The 22,944-nt window shown below is 35.2% G+C and overlaps 1 protein-coding gene across 6 annotated transcripts in view; it reads right to left on the minus strand.

The window, feature by feature from the left end:
- DACH1 (dachshund family transcription factor 1) overlaps nt 1-22,944 on the minus strand; it is a 355,736-nt gene that overhangs the window by 117,426 nt on the left and 215,366 nt on the right. For 3 of the 6 annotated variants that reach the window (XM_074535516.1, XM_074535515.1, XM_074535517.1), the window contains exons 4-5: nt 4,148-4,303; nt 3,437-3,609 (exon numbers count right to left, since the gene is read on the minus strand). In XM_074535516.1, coding sequence (XP_074391617.1) covers nt 3,437-3,609; nt 4,148-4,303 — 329 coding nt within the window. The remainder of the gene's footprint in view (nt 1-3,436; nt 3,610-4,147; nt 4,304-22,944) is intronic. The other 3 variants (XM_074535518.1, XM_074535519.1, XM_074535520.1) reach the window with 1 other exon arrangement.

Genomic DNA, 22,944 nt, shown 5'->3' on the forward strand with positions numbered 1-22,944 from the left:
AAAAATGAGTAAAACCATAGTGAAAACAAAACCAAGATGTCTGAAAATAATTGCAATAAAAAACTGGAAGCTATAATTCTAATAACAAACAGTTTCATGAAAGAGAGCAACTGCACTATTTATCCATTCCTGTAAAAATAAAGAAAAAGGAGGTTTGACCTTCTCACTTACATTTATTCTTGAAGATATTTATTTTGATTGTAGTATAAGTTATTATTCATAAACATTACACTGCCAGCACAAGGTTCAAGAAGTATGCTGATTACAGTTGCCTGCTCAACTACTCGGTGCATATAACTCAGTGGACATTAAAATCACAGCCTCTGACTATGCCTAGACAAGAACAGGTAAATTGCCAGTGACATTATGTCCATCCCCATGGGAAGACAATCACCTAATAATGACCTCATCCTTTTCAGTTTGTGGGGTTGATGTTTCAACCCTGTTCAGTATTAAAAAATAGGAACATAATTACTTATCTGTGCTACCTCTATCCACATGACCATATCCCTCTGCAATAGAGAATAACAGAGAATATAAATCTAGACATATGTTGTACCACAATGGGGCTGAAGGAATAAGTAGGAAACAGTAAGTTCCTTAGCCCCTATGGTACTGTTGAAATAACTATGTGCAGCAAGATCTTACATTTAGAAGTGAGTTTTGAGGGACAAATAAAAACTTGTGTTTATGGATTCATCTGTAGTAGAAATTATTTGTGGGCAATAACTTACAGGCCTTGACTGAAGAAGTCATGACAGCTCTTAGGTAATGTCATGTTCTACATAAAGGACCTAAAATCCTTAACTTACTAGTGCAAAGTTCAGAAGAAATCTGTATTTCATCCTCGTATGTGCACACTTTTCTAAAGAGAACTTAGGTTAATTTGGTCATTTAAAAACATTTCATTGAAATCCACATATTTTTATATTACAGTTATGTGCAAACCAGATGGGAACATGAAACCTGGTTTGTCAAATAACTTGCACAGGATGTTATGCCAGGAGTTATGCAAAAGTTGGCAGTTACAATGAATATTTAATTAGTATGGATATGAGAGCTGAATTTTCAAAAAAGACATTGATACATACTGTAGATTATTAATACAAACAAATGCTCAAATAAGCAAACTTTTGGAAAGAAATTATGATTTTCCAATTATAACATGCTGTTGGAATGTTTTAGAGAGTCTAAGTTGCTAGGTACTTTCAAGGTCTTCACCTAGATTATAAGGAATCTATCTCTGCTAAAGGAAACAGAGTTACAAAAATGGACTTATTACGAAGGAAACAACCCCCAGGATAAGGAAAATTTTCTGGTACAGGACTGCCCACGGTTATAATAATACACAAAATTATATAGTATGTCCCTTTCAGAGTCCAATAGTTTTAAACCTACTAGGCAAGCTGAGATAACATGAGCCAAAAGTACTTCTCAGTTAAGTGTTTCCTGGGTCCAGCAATGTTCCCATAATGGGGTTAGATCTGTCAACAGAGCAGGCCCTGCTTTCCACAAAAGGAAAGCATTTTTACATGGCCTATGAGATATGTTGTACTCAAATGTACCTGACTGGTAACTGGAGACAAAGATAGTGGTCACACTGCAATATGCTCCCATAGACATATTTAAATGTAGATCATGGTAACTTAAGCAGCTTTAATAGCTACAACTGACTTGTAAATCAGCTTTACAAGCTAGAAGTGAGCTTGTTAAAGTTTAGAAACAGAAAGTTACCAATGCTCATGAAAGTCAAATTTTATACTCTTATATATGAAATAAAATAGCTCATAGAAAATGAAAGGAGGGAAAATATCATTAAAATAGTGAAAATAAAGAAATAAATTTTTGTTGGCACAGTAATTCATATGCCAGGTGTCATTTAGCATGTGCTCCATCTCAATCTTCATTTTTAAGACCCCCAGTAGGATTGGTGGCTACAGTTTCAATTAAGAAAATAAATTTAGAATGAAATAAAGCACCATGTGTTTTCCAGAAATTATTATTATCATATAACTCTTACTAAATACCAATCAAGTAAAAATAGGAAAATAGAGTTGCAAAAATCACCATGCAATCAGTTAGTTAGCAGCAGAGTACTTATATCCCCAACACAGGGGCAAGATGGAAACCAGGGCGGGATCTGGTCTTGTTGGCATACTACCTAAATAAGTAATTCTTTTCAAACCAGTATCTTAACTCCTCATGTCAACAAAGGTGAGAAAGGGATGCCACTTAAGGCCTCCAAAGGAGACCCTAGATTTAGAGGTATAGGTGACTAAATTAGGCCATCAGATCATATTTTCTAGGTCAATAAAAACATAGATTTGTTGACTTTCAACTGAACAGTTCTTTGCGGTTCTGTGCTTGTTAGGTTAAAGAAGAAAGGTGCACCAGTATGTTGAATGTCTTAATAAAGTCAGACCTCTCCACTCTACTTAAACCATTATGAACCTCAGAACTTTTGTAACTCCTGATTTGAAGGTCCAAGAGATTCTAAGTTTACCTAATTTGTGTCAAAGAAATTGCATGAATGGATCCATTTCCAATATAGCCCTGAAAAACTACATAAACTTGCTTTTGCGTGGCTACTTCTAAGATACTTTAGATAAAAGAACAAAAGTTTGTGTACTTTCTCTTTCTCATTTGTTAGACCTAAAGAAGGATAAGAGGCAAAATGTAGATAACTGAATAAAGATCAAGTCATAATTACCTAGAGGCAACAGGGAAGTGTCTTTTTAAATGTAATGCTTTAAAATTAAAACAATTCACTTTCAGTAAAAAGAAGAAAAAACTCCATGCCTCTGGTAAGTGCCTCTATAACCAGATTAAGTTATTTAAAGGCCAGAAACAAAACCTAAAACAGGTAGACAAGTTCAGATATCAGATATTTTTGAGATATCCCTATAATACTACACTTCTGGCCTGCAGATTACTGGGACTGTTCTGTGCTACTTCATTCTAATTTGTTTTAGGACTTGGCAAATTTAGTTTCTGCACAGGTAAAATATCAAACTTTTCAGCCTTCTTCAAATAACTTAGAGCATTTCAGTTCAAATGCTTAGGTTTTAAAATTGGAAGAACAATCTCTTCTAATTTAAGAGTAATTTTTCCATGACATCTCAAGAAACAGAGTACAGACTATGAAATACAAGAAAAAGACAAAGCTGTGTATGAAAATGCTTCAATTTGAGCATTGCTTTAATACTGATTTAGAGAGAAGGAGGGAAACTGAGATGCTAACAGTGGCCACTGGTATCGTGTTGTGCCCTCAGAGTCATCACACTTAGCTTTCTTGTATTTACTGACTTCATGACTTACCCTAGAACATTTGACACCTATCCAATACACCTTTACAATATTTATGGTGGCTAGAGCGGGCTATGATTTGGCGCCTTTGGGTTTGGTTTGGGTTCATTTTGGTCTGTTCTGGAGTTACCTTGATAACAGATGTCTCCACTCGGGAGGGAGGGCTCTGCACTTGTGCTGCTGCTGCCATGTTGGCGATGGTGCTGAGGTGGTTCATCTGGCTCATTGCCATCGTGACAGAGGCTGGAGGTAGGCTCACGGGAATCAGCGGGTGGGGCATCATCATAAAAGGAAGTTCCAACCCTGTTGGGGGGAAAAACGGGGAAATAGGTTTATGCATCTTTTCTTAAGCACGGTCTTCTTTTTCTCCTGATGGACAGCATTCAAGTGACAGGTGACAAGCTGGTTCACATTGCAGGAAAAAGCAGCTCTGTGTCAGTTCTCTTCTGAGAGATGCAGGGGTGAATCACTAGCAACCATGGAGAGTTTCTGGCCACAAGGAGAGGCTATTAGACCTCTTAGTTTGTTTATATCTGTGTAATGTATGATATCATTGCTAAGCCATGGCTATTTATTATAGTTTTTGATATCTGCTGTAAGGTGCCTTAGCAGTGCTTCATTATGCCACTGATGCACAAGTTAGCAGTTATTTTAAGTACCAATTTTATTGCATACGTATTTGTTCTTTACTGTCTCCACTTCCCCTGCTTAATACTCTAAGAGAAGTAGTCCAGAATTCCGCACATCCTTGATTTTTTCATTGCCTATTTATAAACACCAAAAAAAAGAGACAGGAACTAGAAAACTGCTGATGTTAGTGCTGAAAGATGTCAACCCGTACCATTTGGCAGAAGGTGGTTCTGTTGAAGAGGGTTGAGAGGATGGCTAACTGGAACACTATGCTGTCCAGGCAAGTTGGGGTGGTTAACAGAGGCCTGTGATCCTTGGGTGGGGGGAGACTGAAGTTTTTCTTTATCCCAAGAACCATCACTGCTGCCTGTGGGGAATGAATATATATTATTTGGATGAATGAAGACTCCAAATTCTCAATTTCTGAATTTGGAAGCAAGGCCAGCATTCTAACCTTTTTTGCAGGTGGAAATTTGTTTTTTATTTTCTTTTTAATATGTGGATTGGGGGAAGTAATTTAGGCTTGGGATTTTTTTTCCCACCCTCTGAAAAAGAATACCTATTTTAAATTAAGAGGTAGCACTTAGGAAAATAAAACTATATATGGCACTATTTATTGTGTGAGAGAATATTTTTGCCTGAAAAATGTCTAACAAAAATATGGCCTGTTATGCCAATTAAAATTTAAACTACAGTTATATCGTGTCCTGTATTTGTGAACAAATAAACATTCTTTGGAGTAATTAAAAAATTAATTTATTGAGGGCACCAACATGCATGTATATATGCTTGGCTGATGATTCTATTTTGTATATTAAATTTTTATTGCATACTATTAATATAAATGTTAGGGATTACATTGATTCTTGCAGTCTTCTGGTAGTGGAACAGACTAACAGCAAAGAAGAATGGGGACAAACAAGTATTGAGATGAGAAATAATTCATTTCTTTGAGAAGCACCCTTTTTCACTATTGCAGACTTCCTCATAAAAAATAATCATAGGATTAAATAAGATGCAATTAAAGGACAATATGATACAGTCTGTATAAAGAACAATAATAATTAATATCACATTATAAATTCATATATTTATGTGCAATGAAAAGTTTAAGATCTTCAAACCTGACAAACTGTATTATTCTTGGTGTGTACTTACTTATAAAGCTGAGATTGAGTGTATGTATGTTTATGCATACACAGTAATCTATACACTCTGTATGAGTTTATTTACCATACACAATCAATAAACAATGTTTGAATATATTAATAAATATGGATATATGCATGCATTCTCAGCAGTATTAATATACCCATCAGCAATATATGATTGCTTCCTTTTTTATGTAGAGCACACTTTCAACCTCCTGACTTTGAAAATGTCTACTCTTTTGGTGGGAGCATGTCTTGATAGGGACTTTAGGATGATATAAGTCAAGATCTATTCGATCTATGCTCAGTTTCTATTTAGCATTATGGATTATAGCAAAGTACATATTTCTGAATGTTTTTCTACATACATCCTACTCTTTAATGAACAGCAGAACCTGAAAAACAACAGGAACGACACCTCCTCCTCCTTACTTCAGTAGAAAGGGGATAAGCCTATTAGTTTTGACATATTTTAACATCGTTTTCATTGGATGACAAAAGCACAGAAGTTGGTAGAATTCCAATTTAATTTCTCTAGATCTATTAAAAACCTGATTGTAAAAGCTGTACAACATAGTTTATAATGAAAAATACTCCATTATTGCCATGATTTTCTTTCCCTAGTTACTTCAGGAAGACAGTTAAGGCTCAATATAAATTCTAACTCATTAGCTCAATACTGTCTCAATCCCAGTGTAAATTGTTCAGAAGTAGGTAATGAAAATTCAGTCCAAAGTCTCCTGCAATCAAAGAAAGCAATTTTATGAAACAATGAAATGAATCAATTATATTAGATACTTTTATAATTTTACAAGAAATTTTCATAACCTTTATGCAGTGAAAATACTTGAGATGGTAAATCCTTATTCAAATCTCATGACCTCTGACAAGTGAACATGTTTTCTTATATTTTAAGAACTAAGATACTCTCAAAAAGCCTTAACACACATTTAAGTACATAGTAAAGGAGATAAATCTTATCTGGAAAAATATTTATTTTCCTTTTAATTTCATATTCTCTAATTTTCTGTTTTTTACTACTGCAATGTACATATTTTGCTCCGTAGCATCCAGGCCTACCCCACCCTCCTGTTTTGCTTATCCCTTCTGAAAAGTTCATAGCAATCCATTGCAGCACTCTACTTGTGGAAGTCATCCCACCATGTCCCCGTGCTGGCAACTCTGCCACAGTTTTTCCTGCTGCACAATGGCTTCCAGCTCTTCCTGTTTGGTGGCCATGCTGTGGGCGTTGCTCTAGAAGCATCTCAGCTGGCCTATTGCTCCCACCACCTTTTTGGGGGAGACAGGTAATTCCTACATGACTATTCTTAGGTTCTTCTGTGATTTCTAACACGTCAATAAACCACTTTGCAGTCTTTGCCACCACATGGCTCTCCATCCTCTCCCTCCTTTGAGATGGTAGAGCAAAGTACCTTGCTAAAACACTGTCCTTCAAACACTACTGTTCCTCTTCCAGACATCTCTAATGAGCTTGATTTTATCCCTTTCCCCCTTTAAATCTAGGTTAAATCTCTTTCAATGAGCCCTACTAATTCCTGCTTCCCCTTTGAGCCAGCTGTAACATCTTTTATATATATGAATACAAATAATACATAAATATATATTAGTAATTATATGAATATTTGTTAGCATTATAAGGAAGGTGTTTGCATTTTATACAACTGCTGAATTGCCAATAATGAGATATTTTCATTATTTTTATCAGCAAGATCTTCTACAGTGCAGTTAATTTCATGCTGATGTTCGATATGGAGATGGAGTCAATTCTTCTGTGACCCTTCCTAACCTGGTCACAGGATTTTGCAAGGTCAGTTATAGTTTGCCAATTATGGCTCTGCTTATGTGGCTCAGAAATTAGAGCTTTTCTAAATCAGTACTCTTTTCTGCCTCAAAATTACAGTGTCTGCTGTTTTAGCGTGATATTGAACCCAATAATAATTTGGAAGAGAGAAGACAAGTTTCAGAAAGCCACATTATCAAGACTAGCATTTAGTGACAGTGTCCTTAATACTTGTAGTCTGAAATCATCTGTTAAGATCTGCTTATATGGAAAAAGCTTATATGAAAATCATTATATAAACGATTCTATATAGACTCTATAGAATTCAATCCATAACATTAGAAACCCCTTTCAAACTTCTGACTGTCGAGCTCCTGAACACTTTAGGTGAACAGACGCAGATACAAAAAGTCTTGGCCATTCACTGCATTTTTCTTATGCTAGTTAAACAGAACACTTTTCCTCTTAGAGGAAACAGTTACTTTCATTAATGTCAAAGCAAAACAAGCGCTATTCTTTAGACACTATTCACTGTCTGCACAACAAAGTGCAAGCTACCAGTTCTGTCACTTTTTACATTTGGTTTTGATTTAATGCATACAGTGGTTTCAAAGAGTATTAAAAATCTGTTGCCTTCTTCCTCTTCACTTGTTGCCCTGCTGGAGGCTTATGTTTTTCCAGTTTCCATCAGTGGTTGTCAAGTCTTTGTAATAGGATTAAAAGCTTGGACACCTGATATCCCTGGGTGCTGCAGTTCACCCTCATAAAAGCTGTTTGCTTTAAATTGAGAGAAAATCAGTTTTTAGTGGCATAATTAATTAAATTATGCAAAGTGTTCCAGATTCAGCATAACACTTTCTGAAGCAGCAATTGGAAGCTCTACATTGCATTCAAACAGCATTTCAATTGACGCTGCACTAGGCTGACCATAGAGTACCATTTTCAAGGCTTTCAAGCACAAGGGATCCAATTTTGAAATGCAAATGCTTAATGTTGAGTGCTCAAACCCCATACATATGTACTTGAATAGGCAATTTGGTAGCCAACTACATATTTCATATGTGATAGTGCTAATACAGGCACTCAAAAAATTGAAATGCAGTTCCAAATGTAAGTACACATACTTAAAAACCAGGCTCAGATGATCCCACATTTTCTCATGATGGACAACTCAATGGAACAAGAATGACAATACTTTTTCACAATTTAAAAGGCGTAGTACAGAATCCATTGCTTTCCTCATCACCAATATTTCAGCACATATTTTCCATAATGTGAGTTACCTTCTCCCATAATCAGCAGTTACACAACAAACCATTATTTGTACACTGAAGTGGGTCTGTAAAAGCCTGATGCCTGGATTATTTGTATTCATTAGTAGCACAATTAGGTAGCTAAGGATGGTAATAATAAATTGAAACAATTCTGGACTAGAAGGTAATGCAGCCAAGAAAAAGAAAATGAAGCAGAAAACTAGTGTACAATGTCAGCCTCACAAACAAACGCTGATCTAAACGTACCAGGTTCATTTTTATAATAATTCCTCTTATTTGCAGACTCCTTTTCCTTTTTTCATTCTGACCCTATTAGGATTCAGTTTGCTTAAATTTCTGTTTCCACAATGTGAGCTGAAGAGTTTAGTTCCTGTGATAGTCAACAGGGATTAAGCCAAAAGGTTCTGGAGAGCTGCTGAGCTCACTCTGTGGGAGACAAGCCTATCTTTGGTCTTTGCAGCTGAATCTGCATCTGGTGCTTCCAAAGACTACAGTGACCCTTCTCCCAGACTCAGTTCAATGGCCTGAACATACAACTCCTGAGATGGCCTAAATTGAATTTGAATCATGTCTTGTAGGGTTGGTGAGTACCACACAGCACCTGCAGGAGACCCCAAGGCTAGCTGGAGGTGTGGATCAGGCAGGATGCTTGAGGGTATCTCAGGCAGCAGCATATATCCACGCCTAGGCAACCAAGCCAAACTTTGATTATAGGTGGTTTTTAGAAATTAAAATTAGGCTATCTGTCAGGCCCTTGGGTCTTCCCCTTCCTTTCATGTGGAAAACTTGATATTTTATGGAATTATATAGAACAATTCAAGCATGTCTTTAGGCAAGTGAACCCCAGCACTGGCTCAGGAATAGTTTCAGGCATCATTATATACACAAGCAGTATCACATAGCAAAACCACAAAAGAGTCTGACTTGCCACTAACAACTCAAACCAGTTTTTTTTTTTTGGTGTGCTACTGATCTCTTTTTAGTCTTATAATCTTTCTGTTATCTTCTGTATTTGCTGAAACAATTTGTATCTCAGCAACAATTACCAAACAAAGCATCAGTATCAGCTGTGTTGGCTCATTTTTCTGAAGTGGACTATTCACGATCTGGGCTATTTATGTCCACTGGAAAATATGCATAATCAGTGTGCTAAAAATTGGTAATCTTAGCCTCCTGACAGTGAGGAAACCATTTTGTAAACTGCCCAAATCATGTGCTGCTGCTTTAGTCTTTGACTTGTTATAAATTTGTGATTTGATTTCTATATAATTCAGTTTTCTAAAATCAGATGTACAATTTATCTGCAATATACGAGTGCTGTGAGACTGTATAAAAGACACATGCCTCCAGATAAAGGCATTTTTATGAGGTCTCTATGTTACTGTTACATCATTAAAGGGGAAAAAAAAACCTTTGCCATTTGTAAACACTATCTAATATTTTTGATACTTGGATTTCTACCTCTTCTAGGAGCACAAAGTGATCAGGAGAGAAAGTACTACAACATGGAAAAATAATTTGCCAAGTCTTCTCTTTAACCCTTTGTATTTGGCTTTACATAATGATTTTTCATTCCTTTTTTACCCCCTCACAAAGTTTTGCATTGTTTTGGGAGTTTTTTGCTATAACATCATGCTTATGCTCTTAAGTAGGCTATGAGCAATGTGGGCTTTTAATTAAAAGTGTTCATAATTTTCTCTAAAATAGTAGGCTGATGGGTCTGGTATTTGTAGTGCTGCTATTATCATGACAGATTATATACAGGTGCAGTAGCAAATTAAAGAAAAAACCACACACACATGAAAACCCCTATCCTTTGATAAACATTTTCCTACAGAAATATATAAAGGAAAAGCCAAAATAACCTTTGGAATTACATACTGTTTATTCTTTGCTGACAAAAGTAGTAATCTGAAAAACAGCTAGTAGCCTCAATCATGTAAACTGCTTCATTCACTGTTCTGATTTTACTGCATGCTTGTTTTGTGGCAATGGCAAAGAAATTACAACTGCACTTTGCACCAGAAGCCAAATTTGTACCCACTTTACTTTTCCCATATTTATGTTCTGATAATAAAAACTGTAGTAGAAACTGTTAATTCCAGGAAATAAGATTGAATTCTAAATGCTGAATACCAGAGTATAGGTTTAATCATTAATCAGGAAATACTGAATTTATATAAGTTAATAAGTGAAAGAATTTTTTTACAGTTACAATGAATCTCATAGAATATAGATATTTTATACTAATCCTTCATTATTTCACCAAAAAAGATTAACACAGGAAAAGCTTTTTAAAATTCAATTTAATGAATAATGAAACTGTCCAAGACAACTGAAAGCTCAGCAACTCAGTTACAGGCCGTGTGACATTTACCTAAAAATAGATTTTCCATTTGTCTCCTCTTACTAATACCTAACTTGAGCTAATTTCATAGATAAAAACCAGTTTATTTATGGCTATATGATCTTAAAAGATAACAGTGCGATTTTAGATACGCAAAAGTAAATGTGTGACATCATCAAGAAACAAAAAGTCAGATGTGTTGTATTCCCTGTGTTCAGGACAATAAAAACTGGACCCCATCTTCCTGTCAGGTACACCTGGTTAAATAAATTAACTTCAGACCAGAAAGCTGGAAGTACAGCTAGTCCCTTAAGGCATAGTTTTTAAAATATAAAGACTAATGTGTCATCAGAAGTCAACCAAAAACCACCAAAAACTACATTGTCCTTCTTTCTCAACACAATGAGAATCACAAAGCATTTTGTAATCACAAAGCATTTTGTAAATCACAAAGCATTTTGTAAAAATTACAGTGGTAGGTGCTTTTGTACAAAAATTGCCTGCTCAATAGATAATTAATATATTACTATATGTAGTCATTGCATGTAATTGTGGATATTAATATTTTCTGTATGCTTAAGAAACAGATAAGAATGAATATGCCTGGCTGAGTAGTCTATAGGAACACGTTTAGTACATTTTCTGAAAAATATGGGTTTAAGTTTTTTTTAGTGTAAGATCCTGTTATTTCAGTTTATAAAGAAAGAAGCTATCCTCATTCAATTTGTTGGTGTATATAATCAGTATAACAGAATGATGGGCTTCCTTTTTAGTACAGTGGAAACTAAAACAGACAGATCCAGAAACTTGTCCAAGGTGAAAGACACAACTTTAAGGTTCTGAGTGATTCATGCCTATGAGTAAGTGACTAATCTTTCCTGAAAATACGGATTTGGATGGGATTTTGTGATCAGTATTTACACTGGTCTGATACAGGCAATATCTCAGTTGGTGTGGACCCTGCTTTTTGATCCTTATTACCTCTAGTCTGAGTTTTACAGCCTCTAATTCTATATCAGCAGTGCTCAGAAACAAGAAAAGTAAACCAAAGCATTGTACCACATATGTATTCAGTAACTTGTCATCCCCCTTTTCTTTCTCTTTAAAAAAAAATCTCAAAAAGTTTAAGAAAAAATAATAACCTAATTACTGCCTCTTTATCTCAAGAAGAAAACTCCTGCAGATTTTCAGGACATCTAAGTACAGCTGGCAGTCCTGTATAAACTATAAACTAAAGAAAAACAAATACTATAAAATCCTCAGTAAATACACTGAAGTGCAAAAATTAATTGCATAGACAAAACGCAAAAAGTGAGAATGCCAAGCTTCCTAATGTCTTCTAGTAGATAGACATAATTGTTAGCTAGTCCACACTTTGACCCACCTGTTTCAGCTGTTTATTTTATCTCTTATTTTTTCATATTTTTCAATATGAAAAAAGAAAAGAAGCAAGATATATTGGTCTTGAAAGCAAAAATTAAAATTGAAAGTAAAATTAAAAGTGAGAAGGCCTTGGTAAAATCATGTTCAATCTATTCCAAAGAAGATGCACCAGGGATGAAAATGCAAAGCAGGGAGGCTGACATATTACAGTGAATCAAGTTTATTGATGACTTCTTTAGAAAATTGCTGAACTGAAGAGGAATATTTCGATTTCCAGCACAAATGCTGCACAAACTCGTAACAGTATGTTGGCTCTAAAAGGTTGCGCAAAGAATGCCTTCTTGAACATAATTTTTCAGATTTTTTCTCACTGAATTTTTTTAGTCATTTTCTTAGGAAGAAAGGCTAAATTATCAAAAATCAGTCCTTATTAATCAACAGATTAATATCCAGTCTTAAGCAAAGTTGATGGCAAGGTCTCATAGCAATTACATCCCTATGCTCTCTGGGAAAACACACGCAAGTTGGCTGCACGAAACCCCACCAGCTGCAGCAAGTCTCAGGCACTCTCCAGAGCACGTGCTTGTGCTTCCCATTCAGGGAAAAGGAGACTTGCGTTTGCCCAGGTATCGGCTCGATGAGCAGCATGGGGCTGGACACAGAGGTTTCCAAATCGATGCTCTTAGTGTCTCTTCCACACTAGAAAACTGCTGCAGAAAAGCCAGAAGGTCGCACAGTCTCTGAGGGTCACAGAGCCATTTCACCCTCCTTTGGGAAGCAGGTGCTAACTTAAAGCTTTTTGAGGAATTGTCTTACTTTTGAGTTGCCTGCACAGCTTTGAATTAGCTTCTCATGACCATTCTGAAAGAGCCCCTAATTTTTAAGTCTTATATATTCCTTTTGTAAATTTGCATCATGTAATGGGCCCAGGTCTCAAAGAAACCCAGTGATGATGATGATTATTATTACTATTATTATCATTAGAAAATACCTTTTTCTAGCTTTTAGGTGCACAACTTCACTACTTCAATGTTATTTGAATACACATGTATGTATCTGTGTGCACATCTCTACCTTTATGTCACATGCACACACACACAAACAAAATGTGTAAATGTATAAATGGTACAACAAATTGTGAATTAGAATTTTACTAAAAATATCTTCTTTTCACATGCTTAAATTTGTAAATGGAGCATATTCATCCATCAGCTCAAAATCTAGTATGTCCAGCCTAGCAAACAAAACCACAATGTGCTTCCTTCAATCAAGAATAACTCGTACGTTATCTTGTGTTCAGCGTGGAGTGAGAATCATTATCACATCTCAGCTGTTACTCAGCACTTCATTGTGCTGCAGTACACTTAAGCCTTTAGGTTTTTTCCTATAATTCCATGTCCAAAGCGAGATGACCATTTCATTACTTAAAGGAGGAAATCTTACCCAAGAGTTTATGGATCCTGAGTCTTGTTTCAGGACTGATAAAACTGCTTCTGCACTTGATATATTCTTTTCTCAGGATGACAATGGAAAAGTTACAACTAGTATGACTAGTAATAACATTAGTAGTAATAATATGAGACAATTAGAGCAGGTAGACACTTCTGGCCCCAAAGGGCTCTAGTATGAAAACACTGAAAGAAACAAATGCATATACACAGACAACAGGCAACAAGGAATTTCCCTCAGTGAGAAAGATTTGCACATAATTGCATATTTATTTTAATTGCTTCTCACAATTGGTTTTGTTTATGCAAAAAAGATAATTTTCTCTGTGAGATTTAGTCTATCACCATTCTCTATTTATGTACTGATACTCTACTCTACTCAGAACTGCTGCTGGTTTTTCTGACTGAAGCCTTACAAAAATGATTAAAGGTAAAATCTACACACAAAGGCAGCTAAAAGTATGAAATTGGATTAAGAAAGTAGGAATGTGAAAGTGATACATCTTAAACAGCAAATTTCTCAAATATTTCCTTGGACTTTTGTGACTGGGGGAAGGGAGGAAGAGTGTTATTACTTTCTAATTAATTTTGGTGGTTTTGTTTCATTTTTAAAATTAAAAGAAACCACTATCTTAAAGTTATTTAACATAAAATAAATATTTATTTACTTCAGAAGATCACTGTTACCTATAACCAGCAAAAATTTTCACCTAATGTGGAAGAGACAAAGTGTCAAGCCAGTGTTTGACAAAAAATTGTCTATTGTCATTAAATGATAGCATGTATATAATTTATTCAATATTGGCTTTACAGTCACATTTTTTTTTTTTCTATCATAGTTCTAGGACAAGGAAGTTCCCCTAAGCTATTATACCAAGATTTAGTACTCTGAACTTTACCAAGTCCACATGAATCCTATTCATCGTAGTCATCCCTGTATCTTCTATCAAACTGATTTGTGAAGAATGCACACACGTTTTAAGTGTACTTTAAACAATATCTTTAACTGTGTCTTAGACAAAATTCCTAGCAAGGTATTTACATCCAGATCTCATTTAGTAAAAATCAGAATGTTGCACTCCTTCAATGGTCAGAGAAGGACATAAATACACATCTTGCTATGTTTCCTAGCTCCTTCAATCTTTCTTCATGATCAGTAACTCATCTGATCAGAGATGAGGGGAGTTACATGGCAGGAGAGACAATAGGTAGCCAAAAAGTACTTTTTCTTCACCCTGCCTTGACTCAATTAGTGACAATGTTCTCCAGGTCAGAACTGTGGGTACACTTTTGAGAAAGGTGACCTCTGCTCCCAAGTCTCATGCTTTCTGAACAAGTTTTGAGCAGTGTATAACCGATGGCTGTTATGTAATAACAAGGTGGGCTAGATGCCTTCTCAGCAACCTGTGTTCAGTCCTCTGCTCACCCAATGGATAAAGATGATTCTGTGTGTTAAGTCCCTCAGGCTTTAGCCCTGCAAACAAGATGATACATTAGCAATTCACATGGATCAGCTCAGTACAGAATGAAAAAAATCATTGAATTATTTGAGTTGGAAGGAACCTTAAAGATTATGTAGTTCCACCCCCTTGCCATGCTTGGAGGGGTTGTATCAGCTATCTGTAGGTGACCACTCATCCTAAATTTCCCAAAACAAATACACCTCAGCTGGAGGTCTGGATTCCACTATGGTGGCCAAGCACCTGAAAATTGCTTGAAATTTTTCTACTACTGGATCTAGCAGTGGTTTTATGAAGCTTAACTAAAACAAAGAAACAAAAACAAACAAACAAACATGTTAACTTTGTATTAAAAACTATTTAGGCTTAGACCTTGAACTGAAATATTGGACAAGGGCCTAAAGTTTTTCAAATGCTTCAGGAAAAATTATGCAAACTCTTTTTTCAAATTCCAGTAAGTTTTTTATTCTGAATTAAGATTTTTGTTCCTTTAAAATGCAAGTGAACATTTTTTCAGAAGTCTTTTTCCAAACAATCTCTCTAGTTTACAGGCAATATAAATTTCCAATAAAAAAATTAAAAAGCTGCATTTCTCCTTTTTAAATCATCAAGACATGAATCCACAGACAGATTGCTAACAGATAACAATTATGCCAGAAATCAAATCCTAGAATTCAAATTTGGCCTAGAGGCCATAAGAAGTTAGAGCTGTGTTCCTAGAAACAGAATTACAAGTAGAAGCACCTGACACTTGGCATACATATTCTGCATGCAAGAATTATAGATATAGAATACATAATTCCACAGTTATATTCTAAAACAGGAGAACATCTACCAATAATTTTAAAAGATGCTTCCCTTTAAAAGATTAAGCCTGCAATCCTGTTTCCATTGAAGTCAGTGACACTTGATAAAGGCCAAAATTTCATTCTGGTTGCTTTGATGTACCAGTCCGAGCACAGCTGAGTGCAAAGATACAAGTCCTAATTCACAGTAGTGCTTAGGCAGGTTAGTTCAAAGGATTTACAAATGCTAAAAACTGGCTAAAAAGTTTATTATTTTGTAGTTAATCTTTCAAGGGATAGAATGTGTTACTTAAATATCAGATATATGATAACTGAATATTTGTTCTGTAAAATGATTCACAAGAAAAGAAAATTTAAATATCGAGAGTACCCTTAGTTTCCACAGGGATTTCTACGCAGTCTTCAGGATTGACACTGTGTTAAAGTATTAGTACAATTTTTCAAGCAGATTAGTCTGAACACAATGCTTTGAAAAATTTAAAAAAGAGAACAGATAGCAAATGTCATTTCTTTAGTAGCTACAAAATGCAAGCTCCAAGTGTTTTAACCTAATGAATAAATGAGTTTGTCCTTTATGTATAAAATATAGTTTGTGTTTGTTGCACAAGTTTTTTAATAATAGATGAATTTTAGGTTTGCTTCAACATATTCAATACAGTGTGATTAATTTGGTTTTTCAAAAATGCAAACTAGACATTACTATATTACTCTGCAAAATGCACAGCTTGCAACATTATTGTCTCTGTGGGATCTTAAATTGAATTGTAAAATGTGTCTTATTTCCAGTTTGATTTATCTAAGAAATTTCAGTGGATAATGCCCTTTTTGAAGTTTCAGTGGTTTCTCTAAAGAAAAAATACATAACTAAAAATCATGACATAGCTTATTATAGATCTCAGCAAAGTTTTATCCTTGCTTAATGTTTCACTTAAAAATCATATACTGATGCTACATATTAGATTCAATTCAGTGAATTAACTTTTTTTTGAAGCTTCGTATTATGACAGATTATATAACGCATTTTTGACATGTTCTATGATTTTATTGCGATATTCTAAGTAATTACCAAATCTCTTTTTCTCTAAAAAAGCTTTCCTGTGCCCTGAGAATTAATCTATGATACCATTTAACTTGGCTTTTTGAAGTAAATATCACTAGATAAAAAGCCAGCTGGTTCTGAATAATGGGATACTTGAATGAATGTATTAGTGTTTGAAAATGAGAGTACAAATCTTTTAAAAAGATTAATTTCCATAAGAAAGATAGCTCACAGATCTACAAAAGAATAAATTCAAAACATAATAAACTGGCAGAAAGAGAGGTAGATTAAAGTAAAGGCAGCAGCACCTTGTTATTGCAGCTGTTGTATAGCAGTGATTCTGTATCAATTACAACATTTGCTAAGTATGGGCAGCCTCTTCAAAGGCTTCAGTATAAAGCTTGAACCCGGAATACACAGTACATCCTATGTAATAACTTGAGTGATTAATTTTTTTTCTTAACAGGACATAACTTTTGTTCCTAACAATTGAGTCTCTGGGAAGTGTTACAAAGACGCTTCTGACTTTAATGGGAATAGCTAACATCAGTTTTGTTTTTTTATTAAAGATTTGGATATGAATTTATCTTTATCATGGAAAGAGCTTGGCTTTATCACCACACACAAATGCTGACATCAGCATGTAAGCTGACTTTTGTTGTCCTATGGACTTTATTTTCAATATCCTGTTTCAAAATATGTTTCCTTGAATGGGTCTAGGATTCTGTGCACACAATTGCTTTGGCTAAATATTAATGAAACGAAGTTTGCTGATGCCACTAAATACTGCAGGTTTGCATAAACAAATGCTGAGCCTCAAAGAATTAAATCATACTGGGACAAACTTTGAAGTACGTGGGGGGTGTTTGTTTTTTGATGATGGGATTAATCTAGGTTCCATCAGACCCACGTGAAGTTTTTTCACTGGTATGGTGGAAGCCAGTTTGCTCTTAGAAACCTTTTCTGGGCAATCTAGTGATTTTGTCCAGAAATAGTATCCTCAAATGATGCCATAAAGCACTGTATTAGTAAAGGGCAGGGAACTGCATCTGCCAAATCCAAAGAACAAACAGCAACACTTTCTTCTGTGGTAACAGGCATCAAGTGTTGAAAATGCCAATATCATTTAGGCAACAGGAGTTAACTGTTCCAAAATAATGTTCTTTTCTGCAAAACTGCTGGAGAGCAGGTTTCCCAGACCTGTGTGCCTGGGCCGCACCAGTGCAGCTGCAGGAGAGTAGCATGTTTCTAAACAAGTCCAATAGGCATTTGAAACACAATTGTAGAAGTTTCTATTTCAGTCAGACTCAGAGGGATTTTCAAGTGATAAGAACTAGGTATTCTAGGGTCATCTTAATGGTAAAATTTAATTCCTTCCTCCAAAGCTTAGAAGTATTAAAACCAAAAGAAAACATTTGAATACTGGAAGATATTTCTTTTTCTATCCTGACTTGTTCTCTGTGGAAGCTGAATTGTTGTTGCTGTTGAAACCTAGAACAATGAATAATGGCCTGAGGGCAGATTCTCAGATATTTTTGTTAAAAATTTTAGATAAAAATTTTACAAATTTTAACAGTGAATACTGATAACACAGTCTATGCCTAAACTGTACTATGTATAAAAATTGGAATAATTCTTATATATATGTTTAAAAGACAAATTTCAACATACTTTTCAAATGCATCCTAACAGAAAAGTCACAAGGAACACTGCTATTTAAATGACATTTGCAACTTAAAAGTTGCAAAAATATTCAGAACTACATCAAAATACCTAATCCTGAACTTCCATTTTGTTCTGGTATTTTTACAGTTCAATTCCGCATATTTTGGTTTCTATCTTGTCTGATATATTTATGGATTTATTAGATGTATAATAAACATTTTCTATATGTGCATACTTTTTGCATCACTATAAAACATTACTCATTTCAATGCTTTCAAATTACCATATTTCAAAATCTCTTTTGCATTTCATATTTTTTAATTTCCCCATATCACTAACAAGTGAAATGAAAGCAGATCCTGAAATGGTGACATTTCACATGGAGAGACTAAAATCAGACACTGATGCAGACTACGAATGATCCACTCATATGAATACTATTCAAAATAATAGCTGCAAAATGGGAGTGAAAGCAGAAGTTTGGTATGAGGTCAGATGATCAAAGGTAATAATTAGATTACAGTTAGAGTTAATAGCAGGTCCCTGACAGTTGAGCCCAAGCAAGTGGCCATGTTGAACGACAGAGCCTGTTACCCTAAACTTCAGCTCTGCCAAGAGCACGGCATGGTCAGCAGAGCCCCATAAGGAACAAATTATTAAGCCATGATGACTCACAGATTTTCTTTCAGATGCTCATCCCTCTTGTCAGAGATAATTAGAGAAATATTCTACTGGACATGCAAACACACAGGACACTAGTGTGCACTATAAATGTCAACTATGCCATGCTTTCTGTACTATACAGCTACACTGCAAGGCACAGAAACGCTGCTGCCCTGACAGAGAATGGCAGACTTCAGTGAAAGAAGAACCAAGTTGAAAGACTACAATTAGATCTGTGCAGCAGCTGCAATGACTCATCTCAAAGATCATATTTTTCCTCCATTATTTTAATTTGCTAAGTCAAATAAACTGCCAGGCTCCCTTGTACACTTTGAGAACACTGCAGACCTCCACACAGGAATGAGCTTTCAGTGATTAAGAATAATTTGAACTGAGTAAATGAAAGTAAAAACAAATCAGGGAAGTATTTCAAGATTAAGGCAAATGTCTATTGCAATACAACTGAAAAGACTTTAAACATTACAAATAATTCATTTTAGAATTCAGTGACATTTACTAGTCTTCGTTAAAACTGGCTGCAAAATGTTTACAGCAATTTTCTGAAAGCAACTCCAGATTCTTTTTCAATCATACTACTTTAGGAAAGCTGCTTTTAGTTAAAATACAAAAATCGTAGTTACAAGGTTTCTGCAAACATAACTGCCATTCCATTAAGGAAATGGCACAGCAAACAGTAAATAGTGGCCCCAAGGGAAATGTAAGTATTGATTTTATTACTATGTTGGTTGGGTTGTATTTGCAATTGTCAACTCTAATTTTAGGCTATGCATTAAGTATCCTCATAATAGCTTAAGGAAAAGAGCAAATATTAATTAGAACATATTGATAATGTTTTTATAAGTCTTAGATTTAGTGCTTACCAAGCATATGTTTTGAAAACATATAAACCTACTTCTTGCTTGTAAACGTAGCTAATAAATGAACAGGCAGAAACTATAATTACGTGGATTATATGATACTTTTTTAGCATCAAGCATCTTCTAGATGCAATTACTTTAAAATTAAATTGAAGTGCAAAGACATTTCTTATTGCACATGGCTATGCTATGGCAAAGATTGAAGGCACTGATAAAATACAAAATTATAAATACAGAGATTGATCATGACTTTCATTCCAGCAACGGTTTTTTGATAGTCAGAATCCTATTCACCATTTAGTGTCTAAGCACAGATACCCGCTACACACAGAAACTGCAGAATGTGTCATATTTGCAGATACTACTAAAGGTAATTCATGTCCTCTTTTTCCTAGCCTTAATTAATTTAAAACAGTACTTACATAAAACCAAACTTATTATACATTATCATTTGTTCCTGATAATATCCACATGCCCTTAAATTGCAGAAGACTCATGAGTCACTTTGGTATTATACTGCAAAAAGAAAGTAGCAGACAGATTAAAGTAACCAACAGAAAATAAAGGTTTAAAGCTCCTTCTTCCAAGTTGCACAATCTTCCTACACGAAATGACATATGGTAAGTATGTGGTGATGTTAATTTCAAACAATGCAAGACGGATTGGACAATTCACAGGAAAAGGATTTCCTACCCATATGTACTTCACATTTCAGTTTACACTGTAACTTGCACAAAAGGTACATTACAAGTGCCAGCTGATGTAGCTGATGCTTCAGAAAAATCAATTCCTCATAAATTTCTGTATTTATGAATAAGAATAAGGTGTGCTTAATATCTAAATATGTTTAGATATGCTAAAGTGCTTAATATCTAGAGGTAGCTAAAACCAACTGTTTGGGCCACAACACATACAGAGTTGTCTACTCTTGCAATTGTATCACCAATCCTGATATCCCTCATACATCTTAAAAATGTCTGCTACAAACACATGATGATTTCAGCAGCTTAGATTAAAGAAAAACTTTTTTTTCTTGCAGTAGAGTGATGTAATATCCCAAATTAGGTGGACATCCCTGTGACTGAGTGAGCATTATCATCTGAGGGACATCTCCCCAGGCATAACCACACTTCCAGCCCTGCCAGGGAATGCAGGTTTTTGGGTTGCAGCTGGACATTTACCCTGGGTTCATCTAACATTGTTGTGAAGCTTTGTTTAAACCTTAAGAAAGCAGATGACAAGCACATGAGTGTCAAAATATTTTTTTTTCAGGCAAATGGCTTGCCACAGTACTCCTCCAATCCCAGAATCTACACATAGCACACAAACATGCCACTGCTGTTTGGGGGGGTTGACAGGTTTCTCCTATTCTCTTGACAGGGGAAATAAAGACCTTACTGAATTTTTTTCTGCCCCTACCCACACTACCCATGTGGAGCATGCATGATTTGCTTCATGGGATGCAGAAAGGGCATATCTTTGTGGTCACTGTGCTCCTCTGTCACACCCAGAAAGAGCCAAGCTCACGAGGTATCGCTACCACCATGCTTTTCTCCACCAAAGCCGAAACTCTTGTAGAGCTGGTCTGGGAGCTGGATAAGGAAAGGCTTTCCATATGTATCCTCTGCAGATTGTACAAGTTAATAGCCTCTGCAGAAGCCTGAAGGTGAATAAGCTGGAGTATGTTATGTTTGGCATGTACCAATGCACGCAGATGTATAAAAGTTCAAGGACCACATTTGTTATGCGAGTATTTATACTTTCTTTCCTCCCAGGGGATGCCAAGATCTTAGTCTATTAAAGTCTAAATAACACTTAGGTGGAGAGTGCAGACTGGATTGTTCGTGGTCACCTGATAAAAGTAAACTTCCTTATTCATACCAGTTACTAAAATCTGTGGCTACTGATTTCATGTTATTTCGTGTTACTGTTATGTATATTGTACAGATGTATCTTTGCTACCAAACATTTAAAGTAGACATAAAAATACACAAATAAAAAAATAAACCTAAATTACAGGGTTTATTTCATAAGTTATACATTTTCTGTCACGGTAGAGGAGCAATGTAAGTACCAAATGTCTATAAGAAAAATGAAATGGAAACTTTTAACTTTGTAAATTGGACTGCAATGCTCGTTAAGGTATTTTTTTACAGTGGATTTCATACTTCAAGCAAATGCAATGTTCTTAATCTAATAATTTCTCAATGCATATATAATAATCAATACCACCAGTGCCAGGACAGGCACTGGAATATGGCTAAAATTGTTTATCTCAATATTATTCCAATAATGTTTTTCAAAATAAAATGCTTTTCTAAATGATAACATTATATGATTATTTGAAATTCTTATTAAAGAAACCTTGTTTCTGTTATTATTGTCTAATAAAACCACAATGTTTCATCATTTAACAGGCCTGAGAAGGCAGGCAATAGAAAAAAAAATCCCTTTGAGTACAAACCTCATTGTGTATTAAGCAAGTAAACCCATGTAACTTCATGTTTAGCAATAATAACTGTATACTGTTTCTCAAAGAAGAATTCACTTGGCTGTTTCAATCATGCCAGCCATTATTACTAGTATTCTTGTTAAATATTTGAATTATAGCAGGAGAGCTTGTAATTTTCTTTTTTATGTCAGAATAACTATATATAGAAGAAGAAGAGAACTAAGCAATTGTCAGTGTTATTTGAACCAAGGGAAAAAGAAAAGAAATAAAGAAACCAGCATTTTATTTTACTGAAGTAGCATTAACAAAGTCACTGATCATTTTAAACAGGGTTTATATTTTACACACTCAGAAATATAAGTGATTACTCTCAGAGAAATCTCTGTTGTGGTGATGAGGAGTGCACTGTCCCTTAAAGTTCCAAATCTTCCCCTGCACACCCTGACAAAAGTTCAGGGGTGATCTGCTGCTCAGAGCCACATTCTGCCTCTGCTAATACAACCTTCTGCCAGTACAAGATAGCGTTGATGAGACTGCTAGTTTTCTCCCAGGGAGACTGGGTTATATTCCTGAAAGCAGCTGAAATTAGAGGGAGTTCTTCATTTTAGTGGGGAGGTTAAAGCATTCCAAAACACACACCG

The sequence above is a fragment of the Zonotrichia albicollis genome, chromosome 2, assembly GCF_047830755.1.
Source record: "Zonotrichia albicollis isolate bZonAlb1 chromosome 2, bZonAlb1.hap1, whole genome shotgun sequence".
NCBI lineage: Eukaryota > Metazoa > Chordata > Aves > Passeriformes > Passerellidae > Zonotrichia > Zonotrichia albicollis.